Here is a 10,192-nt window from a genome sequence, read left to right on the forward strand (position 1 = left end):
TGAACTAAAAAACATGGGTATTTCAGGGTTGCTAAGCATGATCACCATGTCTTATTCCTTTCAGAAGGAATAATGGAAGACATACCATGTATTATTGAATTTTATATAGAAAACAAACCTGTTTATTGAGGAATAACACTCAAATATGTCCATTTATTTTTTTTATTTTTGAGACAGAGAAAGTCTCAGTATTCAGCTGACTTGCCTGCCATTCACTGTGTAGACCTGACTGACTTCAAACTCACAGAGATCTGCCTCAAAATGCTTCGTTGTCTTTATGCTTGACCATGCTTTAGATGGACTCTTATAAAACAAACAATCAAAACCAAGACAAACAAAAAAACAAGCCAACAAATGCATTTCTTTTTGATGTCACCTGTAGACCTAGTGTTCAGCATGCTAAGGTATAAAAGGAAAAGTTAGCAGTTTATTGCTATTTTGGAACAAACCTAAAGAAAAAATGTAGATTGAATTTTTTTCTTCTCTTTCAGGAAAAGCATAAACAAGAATTGGAGGACATGAGGAAGGCTGGGCACGAGGCGCTGAGCATTATAGTGGATGAGTACAAGGTAGGCAGGAGGTTCTGCTAACTAGAAACCCCAGGAAGAGGGAAAGCTTGACTCTTGGGCATATGGAGCCATGCATGCGTCCCAGGCCTTGCATGTATCTTTGTGTGTCTGTTAGCCCTCGTCACTGCCACAGTCAGTGGTTCAGCACACCTTCTGGGAGGAAGGTCCATTGTGGCTCAGGGTTTTAGTCTTTTGACTCCTTGCTTTGAACTCGAGAAAAAGCTGGAGTATATGCAGCAGAGATATCCACCCTATGGTAGCCCAGGAGCCAAGGACATGTGCCCAGGGACGTACTTCCTCCAGCTGGGTCCTGCCTCCAAGTTGCTATTGCTCTCCCAAATACCAAGAGGTTACCACCATAACCAGTCATTTTTCAGAAGTCATGTGATACCAAGATACAAGCCTTTGTAGGATAGTTAAGATCCAAACCACATACTTTAATTTAGGAAATAATCCACTGAGTGGAGGAAGTGGTCATTGATAACAGAGTTATGCTAACTATTTTATTTGTGAGACTCTGAAAATATTTGAGACTAACAGCAGGTGAAGTGTAATGCAAAATACTGTATAACTAATTGCCCTATTTATCTTCACCTATGATGTGCTGTTTACCTTTTTTATAAGAAAAACTTAAGGTATTAAATAAAATTTTAGAAATTACTTGATCACCTTTATTTTTTAAATTAGCTAAATAGATTTGTATATATTTATGTAGTAACAGATTACAGTAATGTCATAGCAGTAATATATAGGAAAATTAGTATGGAATTTATTAAAAGATAGTGACAGATCTCCTAAAACTGGAGTTGTAGATTTTTGTGAGAAGTCACATGGAAGCTGAGAATTGAACCCAGGTCCTCTGAAGAGCAGCTAGTGCTCTTAACTACTGAACCATCTCTCAGCCCCACAGTATCCCTTTTTCAACAAACATGTTGGTATCATTCTTAACACTGGTAGTGAGATTTAAATCATATGAACTTCTGTAATATTCTTTGCAATTGGCATTTTTGAAGGAGCCTAGCTGGGAGCTACTCACTGTATCTGCTTGTCTGTTGCCATGTTTAACACCATGTTTAACATTAAAAGAGGATTTAAAATTCCAGTGTGCTCCATTGTGATTTACTGAAAAGACTTGGGAATCAAGTGGCCTACAGAGTGATATTGAATTTGTCATAGCCTAGGTAATGAGTTTCTATTCGGACAACCTAAACTCATTCCCATGAACTGCTGTGTGGCTTGTTCCATGTGCTACAGCTCATGGAGTTGAGTCAACTGAGGAGAAACAGCTCAGATACACTGGTGAGCCTCAGGTGCTCTAGAAACAGGAGTGCAGCCCAGCTGTGTTGTCTGCCACATTTATGCTCCTGCAAAAGTCTGCTGAAACATTAGAGATTCCTGTGGTTCTCATGACAGTGTGCCCTGTCCCTCAGAGACAGTCTCACCAGTATCCTTTAATGCTCCCTTCTGTTTCTTCCCTCTTTACTTTAAGGTTAGCTTTTAGCCCTTCTTTCCCCATTGAGTCTGGTGTTGCCAGCTAGTCTTGGGGTTAGGCCTGCTGGTCTGTGGTCAATCCAAGGCCTGCTCTCATTTGTGGTCAGCCCACCAGCCTTCCATAGTTAAAGAAAACTCTCACTTTGTCTCCCAACAGTCATCAAATGCTAACTGCTTCTAAGCTAATGTGATTACATGTCCATATCTCCTGTGTGCTGGGATTTTCTCTGGCCAGCACTTAAGCAGGTCTTGTGTACCACACAATCTCTGAGTTCACATCACTTCTGCACTGTTGTGTGCAGATGTAACAGTTTCCCCTTGCTCTTAAAATCTTTGCAACCTCCTCTCCACAAAGATCCATAAAGTGGTTTGAGGGGTGTGATTTGAATTCTGGGTTGGCACAGTCTTTATTTCTATGCTTGTTGACTAGGTTTTCTGGGGAGCAGGGATGTCCCTGTGTAAACATGCTGCTACTCAGGTGAGATGTCACTTTTTAAAATATCCAAATGATGTTACCAGTAGTTTTAACACAATACAGAAATAAGCCTTTTCACGACGTGAACTTTTTTTTTAAGAAGCAAAAGTTCTGACCTCAGTGTCATTACTGAATTGATGCAATGAAGGAAATTTAGTTCTTGTGAGCCTAAGAATACGTGCAAGCCAAGGCCATGCTTCAATAACTTTAAGGTTTAAAGGCCCCTTTATAATCTACAGCAACTCATAGGGCAAGAGGTAGGCCATCTCAGAGCCCTGGATCTGGGCCTGGGTGGTAGCTGAGTTGGTCAGCATACCAGCTCCCCGGCACCCAAGCCACCAGAACCAGCTTTCTGCTGGCTGTGTGAGGGATGGGGCCAGCTCTCTAGCACCCGTGTTACTGCTGGCCCATGCCAGTAAGGAGTACTGCCCTTTCAGTGCAGCCCATGGATGTCAACATGGCTTTAGGGCTTCAGGACAGACCATGGACATCTGCATAGTCTTTGATGGTAACACAGGCCATGGACACCAACACAGACTCTGGGTGCAGTTGGACCACATACTCAGACATGGCCCTCAGCATCAGCTCATCCTGGAGGTCACCATGGCCTCAGGTAGTCGCACAGGCCTGTCACACCAGGCTGTTCTTTACACTTCTGCCTCTCTTCGTAGGGCACAAACCACTCTAGTGCTCTCCCATCTCTCTACCACATACTTTCTTGCTTTTGCCAAGCCTGCCACTGAGGGATGTTTTATAGTGGCCAAAAGCTTCTGTTGGTAGACCAGATGGCTCAAGAGCAGAAGTCTTCATGTGTACATTAACCCTGCTATTGATTCCTGTGACCTTGGCAGCTTCTCTGATTATCTCATTTAGTGTTTACATCCGTGTGCACAGAGTAAAGATGCATCCTGGTCATAGGCTACGTATGCCTACTGAAGGAACCTATCACATAGGTAAGAAGCCTTAGGAGACTGTGTGTTTAGTTGTCCGTTTCCTAGCACAGCATATGGCTGTCCTTTCATTATATTATGACTGGTGACTGTCCTTTACTTCTCAAAATAAGGTAGTATAGACTTTTATTACAAACTTCTCAGGAACACTCACTTGAGAGCAGGAGATGGTAGCCCAACCTAGCCTTTTATGCGTCTGGGCTCCTGTTTGAAGACTAACCTTCTTTTATTCACAGAAATTCAGTAGTTAACCAGGAAGTAATAAGGAAGACACAGGAAGATCTGTTATAGAACAGGAGAAAACCAAACAGAAATACCAATGTACTCCATATCCATGCTCTCTTGTAGTGCTACTGAGTGTGGTACATTTCCCTTTTATGTCCTGATTTTGAAAGTCCTTTTTCTTAGGATTTAGTACAGTGAAGTAAATATAAATTCTGAAAGGCCTTTCCTAGACTCTGATGCCTGAGATTGCTGAGCACAATCAACAGAAGAGCTTTTCTTTACTTGCCTGTTTGAGGATCTTAGAATCTTGTTGTCTGATCCAGTCATCTCCCCAGAGTCTTCAGTTGAGAGCACAGATCCTCCTGGTACATATCGCCATTATGGTTTTTGTTTTAAGGTAATCTGAGCAATTGTGTGGGGATCAGAACACTGAGTTCTTGTTCTCAGATCTTACAGGACATGATGAATGCCCTTGTAATGCTGTCAAAAGCACACATGGCATGGTAGGTATCTTCCTGGGACTCTAGTCCAGCAGGTGCATCTAGGGCCTATGTCTTTATTTAAAGTTCTGGACGTTATTCTACTTCCTGAGAGGACTTGTGAGCCATAGCCATTCTGTTCCATTTTCTCATCTGTCAGTGTGCTGGGCTTCAGTTTGCTGTTGCCCTCTCTCGTGTTTTTATCCCATTCCTGGCTAAGTTGTATAGATATGCATGCATCCATCCACTCGTATGAACATGTGTGCACGTAAATGTGTGATTTCTCACTGAAATCCCATGTAAGAAAGAGGAGATAAACTCAGAGGACTGAGGGAGGACTTCCCTTTGTTCTTGAGAGCAAAGGGGACAAATGAGAAAACCTTGAGTTTTAGTTGTAGCTAAGCAAGCAGGCTTTGACTGCCACCAAAATGGTTTGTGTTTGTGGAGTGGGATAAGCGATCACAGTCAGAGGCCTCTTTACGGAGGAAGGTCAGTGTAGCGGGAATACCAAGACTGTGCCCATAGCTACTGACAAGGATGGGATGTGTGGTGTCTTGATTTCTCTAAAGAGAGAGATCCTCCCTCACAAAGGCACTTACATTGCTCTTTGCAGTTTCCCCTCATGCCTTAGTCCAGCTAGTATAGTGCCCATCAACACTTGAGGTAAAGTAATTTTCACTACTAACCCCACTTCAAAAATGGTTTTTCTTTTTTCTCTAAATAACTCTGGGGAAAATTTTTCCAAGGGAAGTACTTAGTTGACTCAATATATTGAAATCCAGCTTCTAGCTTGCTCTAATAGTAAGGGGGAATTCTCAAGAAATTTAAGAGAAACATGTTGCTTTTATTTTATCTCACTTGGAGCTCAGTTCATTAAAAATTCCAGCTTGACACAAGTCGGATCTGAACATATTTTTTTGCTTAAAATTTTTGTTTTGCTACTGTATAGAAGATATTCTTTTTCAGTGGCAGCTCCACCCTTTCCCACTGTCTTTTTGTCGTTACTGGTTTTTTTTAGCTTAAACCTAGCATAGTGCTTACTTTAAAAAATCAATCATTAATAAAAGGCTTTTCTTTTTCTGTTCTTATATATGGACTTAGAATTTTATTCTGTAGTGGCATTATAAATTGTTTTCTTGTCTAGGTCAATTTGCTTAATTTTGGAATTAAATTGTACTCTTTTGCTATTGTTTAAATTAAAAGATTTAGAGGGACAGTGGGATCTCAGTGGTTTTATCTCACTTAAACAAATTTAATACTTATTTTTTAATTAAAATGTTTAGGCATTTTGTAGATTAACTGGACGGAGCTGTTAAAACCTTGAGTATTTCCTACTTCCTGAGTCAAAATACTGAGTAGAGTTTGATTTTGTTCTTCACAGGTGGTGCCTAACAAGTTATAACTGTGAATGTGTGTCCTGAGTTTTGGCACATTGTGGGCAGCTGTACAATTTTTTGTATCATTTTTGTTTTTTGTTTGTTTGTTTGTTTGTTTGTTTTTGTGAAATGAAAATAATTACCTGCTTGGCCACACACCAAGAGAGAATTTTTAGGTTTCCAATAGTGGGTACCTTTTCCTTCTTCAGTTCATTGTTGACATACACTTGGCCAAGCAGCATATATTTAAGAAATTCATTTTTTTGGCACAGTGTGAGAGCACTCAGGAATCTGAGGAAGGAGTTGTTGAGTTCCAGGCCAAACTTAATTGCCTAGTGAATTAACAGCCAACTTGAACTACTTATTAAAATACAGTATCAGAATAAATGTATAATCCAGCCTGCCAACCAATCAGTCAACCAAACAACCAGCTGATCAACCAGCCAGTCAACCAACTGGCCAGCCAACCAGCCTGCCAGTCAGCCAACCGACCAACCAACCAACCAACCAACCAACCAACCAACCAAACAAACAAACAAACAAACAGCCAGTTATCCAATGAGCCAAATAGGCAGCCAAACATCCAAATAAGCATCCAGTTTACCCTTACCTTATGGTATTATACACTTAGAGATGTCTTCCCCACAAGCACATATGGCCGCTTTGTTCCCTCAGTCTGTTTCTGAGCGCAACTCCACATGCCATCTCTAATTCTCTGCATAATCCAGAAGCCAAGGTCCCCTCATTACCGAGTGCATGAATGCACTTGTAAACACTGGACTGTCATATAAGAAAACAGTGCATGGGCAGATTCTCTTATGATGAGAACATTTCTGATGCTCCCCTGATCCCTTTATTATTCAGGTACTGACTGAACCAGAGGCACTGAAGTGTAAGGACTGGAGTTTCTGCTACTTACAGTGGAAAAGTGGTATGAGGTTGCTGCATACAGCTTTTCTAGAATAATCTCAACTCAATCTTGGTGTCTCAGTTTCCTACAGTAACTAAATAGTGTTTTGTGGGGGCATTGGTCTTTTGTTACTTTTTTTTTAGTTTGAATATGCCTTAAATTCCTGTTTGTAACGATTCCATCGAATGTTAGTAAATCGGTGTCAGTGATATGCCAGCCTAGAAGCTCACATGACTGCTGCATCCATTTTCCAGAGCCTTCATGGCCTGTGCTTTATTGCAGCTCTTGAGATGACTGTGCCATTTAGTAAGGCAGAGCATACTGCATTTTGGAGGCTTTTTCCCAGGGTGTACAGTTTCTTCATATTATATAAAGTTCTTTCCCAGCTAGAGAAACAACTTTGTTTTCTCATTGTTGAGTATTTTCCATTGATTAGATGTTTCTGGGTCTTCATCCAAAGATGGGAAAAGTACATTTTAAGATACTTTTATTTGAATCTCACCATTCTGTTAGCCCAAAGGTATGAAATAAATTTACAGCTTTCAGTTATTTGATTGAGCGTGGACTCTCATAAATTCCATGTTTTATCATGTGATCAGATTTTTCCTGGACACTAAGTTGTTTGCTGTTGCCAGCAAAGTTTGGCCCAATAGCCTGCTGCTAGATATGAGTGACTGGATAGGACTCAGCCCTTGGCCTGTTCTCCCTCGTCCCTCCCACCCAGCTCAATCTCACTGGAAGACTGAGGATGGTTGAGTACTTGAGAATAGCTCTTCTGTGCCTCTGAGTTTACAGGACTGAGCCAGAACTCTACATGCCAGGCTATTCTTGTGGTTTTTCTAGCCAGGCCAAAACCGAAAGGCACTGGAACATTGAAAGAAATCTAGTCTTATTATTATAGGTCAGGGATTTGCCTGTGTTGTTGGTGAGTGGCAGCCTGGTAATGGAGCAGGAGGGAGACTTCTAGATGAAGACACAGATCTTCAACTAGACCCTCCCACCCCCGTCCTCTCCTTCTCTCTTCCCCTCTTTCCTTTCCCTCTTCTCCCTTCATTGTATAGCAGATCTCTAGGAAAAACCCCCAATATAGTAAAGTTGAGAATGAGCCAGGTTTACTTGCTGTGTGTTCCCTAAGTGTGTAGCGCCTGCTTTCCCCCATGCTGAGCATTTGCTGTACAAACAGCAGTGTTCTATGATCAGTGCTATTCAGGGTTAAGCATTTGATCAGTGTCCATCTTATTCTACCAGATAATACAAATGGGCAATTTCTGGTTATTACCCTGAAACTTCTGTTAGGAACTGGACAGGATAGTGAGTTCTCAGCTAATATTCCCCATCTCCTTATCACATGGTTAAAGCCTGGCATGTTCTAATGGAGTACACAGCTAGAAATCCGAGCTGACCCAACAGTGCCCTTCTCAGTCAATACTTTAAGAGGAGCATCTATAAAGACACATTTTCTGGGGACCCTGATTATTGTCATGTGTCAGCCATGCAGTCTTTGAGCCCCCAGGAGTACAGGTGTATGGACTCAACTGAAAAAGTACCTGGGACACAGGAATCGGCCTGGACAAAGAAAGAACGTGTTTGAAATAAAGGCGTAATGTTCACTTGTCAATAGTGTTCCATTTAGTGTGGAGCAGATGGCATGGGTGTCACTAGCAGAGAAGACAGTGATGAGAGTTTACTATCTTACCACAGCTGAGCACCACCTGCAGACGGGGTATGGTACAGACATCTGTAAGGGCGCTATCTACAGGAATGCATTTTTCTTTGAAATTTCTTGCCTGTTTGACAGATGTAACAGAGAAGTGGTTCAATTTGTTCTTTATTGTGTAACAGACCCTAATGACATTCAAACCCTTTAACTGTCTTGGTTCTCAGTGGTATGTAACCCACTATTGAGATCAGAGAGGCCAAGTTGGATTTTAATCCTTACAATTAAGCCCACTTTCTGTGTACACCCAGTGTGTAAGAACATAGAATTTTCTATACAATTACATGTTATTGAAGGATTTGCCTTACTAAAGATCCTTGGCCTTTTTTAGGGGGTGCATGCTAGCAAATACGATAAATAATTGGAAAATATTTGACTGTCTTTTTAGAGATAGAAACTTCAATACTCCTTGTCTCTTATTTATGAAGAGTTGTAAAGTCTCTGTCTCAGTGAGAAGGGATTTCAGTGGAAGAGTAACCCATGACTCCACTCTACTTTTGAAAACAGAACACAAGGCTTTATGTTTTTATGGGATATCCATGTGGCCCTCCCCAATTTAGAAAGTCATTAGGAAAGACCAGCTTGGGTTGATGGCAAGGCTGAGAGGCCACCTCACACTATGCAATGGTGAGATTCTTCTGTGCTAGTTATTAACAGTCCATGTGGCCCGCTCCTAACTCAAGGGGAATCTTGAATTCCGGGCAGAGTTGCTCTTGACTTCGGACAGTCTACATCAACAGGCTTTTAAGGATTTCAGGTCTTGCCCTTACTGCAGTGACTTTCGTCTTTTACTGTTGCCTCATAACTCTGCTCCTCATATCAAGGCAGGTGTGTGTCTTTGGTACTGCTCTGATGAGCTAATTTGACACCAGCCAGCCTCTCAGCTCTCAGTGCTATAAAGGTTCAATGTGAAGAACCTTTTCTACTTTCCAGAAAGACCTGTACTTCATGAGTTGATCCCACCAGGTTGGAAAAGGTTTTATAACTACTAAAAGAAATGTTGCCATCACTTGATTCAGAGTCTATTTCACATATATACAGTGAGGAACCTAAACCGTGAGTCTATCATGAAGATGTTAGAGCAATCCCATTGTGTAACTTCATTAATAAGAAGGCAAAGCTGCCACCACTATAAGAGAGAGCATCATCACCAAGGGGAGAGTCTGCAGTTCCTCCCAGTTACCCCGGCAACATAGGGCAGCAGAGGCATGATGATGGTGAGTGCAGGTGAGCAGATAGAAGAGTGGCCAGATCCCTCCTCTCCTGATCTAGGGCTTGCTTGTGCTTAGGAAGTTCAGACCTGTCCACTCCAGTCCTGCAGATGAACCCCCAATGCCACCAGTCTTCGGGTTATAGTGACCATGTATCTCATTTAATCCTCTGAGGACTCAGGAGGAGGCTCTTTCAGGCAGAAGTAGCTCTTGCTTTCCTTTCTTTGTTCTTTCAACTGAAACCATAGTTGTGATTCAAGTCACAAGGAACAAGATTGTGGCATCAGAAGGAGGCCAGCCCACATGGCAGCTTTTCCAAAGGTTGAGGTATCTGGAAGGCAGACATGCATAGCCTCTGCACTGTGCTTAATTTTAGAAACTTCTTAATTTTAATGTGTTGTCCATGGCACAAAAGAAATTTTCACTGGGAGACTTCTGTGGTGTTTGAGGTAACGGCTCTTATGTTACTAGAGTCCTGTAACGACAAGGCCAGCAGGAACCATTCCCTCTGTCCTGATGGTTTTCTTTGGCCCTTGCAGCCTCCAAAGCACTTTATAACATGGCTAGACTGTATTGAATTTTTGCTAAGATCCACGCCCATCAGCTAGCATTTCTTTCTTTGGATTGTGTATTAATGCTGCAGTGGTCCTCAGTCTACAGAAAAGCGTGTATAGGCCGGCTCTGACACACACACTACATGCCAACACTTCTCCACACACCCAGCATGGTAACAGACATCTCCAGCAGCCTCTGTGTGACCTTGCTGGCACTCTTCTTTAAAAACAGAAA

The 10,192-nt window shown here is 41.9% G+C and overlaps 1 protein-coding gene across 6 annotated transcripts in view; it reads left to right on the plus strand.

Annotated features, from left to right (window-relative positions):
• The window catches only part of Ccdc91 (coiled-coil domain containing 91), a 168,236-nt gene that overhangs the window by 92,519 nt on the left and 65,525 nt on the right, over positions 1-10,192 (plus strand). For all 6 annotated transcript variants that reach the window (XM_031383943.1, XM_031383939.1, XM_031383938.1 and 3 more), the window contains one exon: positions 492-569. In XM_031383943.1, coding sequence (XP_031239803.1) covers positions 492-569 — 78 coding nt within the window. The remainder of the gene's footprint in view (positions 1-491; positions 570-10,192) is intronic.

The sequence above is a fragment of the Mastomys coucha genome, unplaced genomic scaffold (assembly GCF_008632895.1).
Source record: "Mastomys coucha isolate ucsf_1 unplaced genomic scaffold, UCSF_Mcou_1 pScaffold20, whole genome shotgun sequence".
Lineage (NCBI taxonomy): Eukaryota > Metazoa > Chordata > Mammalia > Rodentia > Muridae > Mastomys > Mastomys coucha.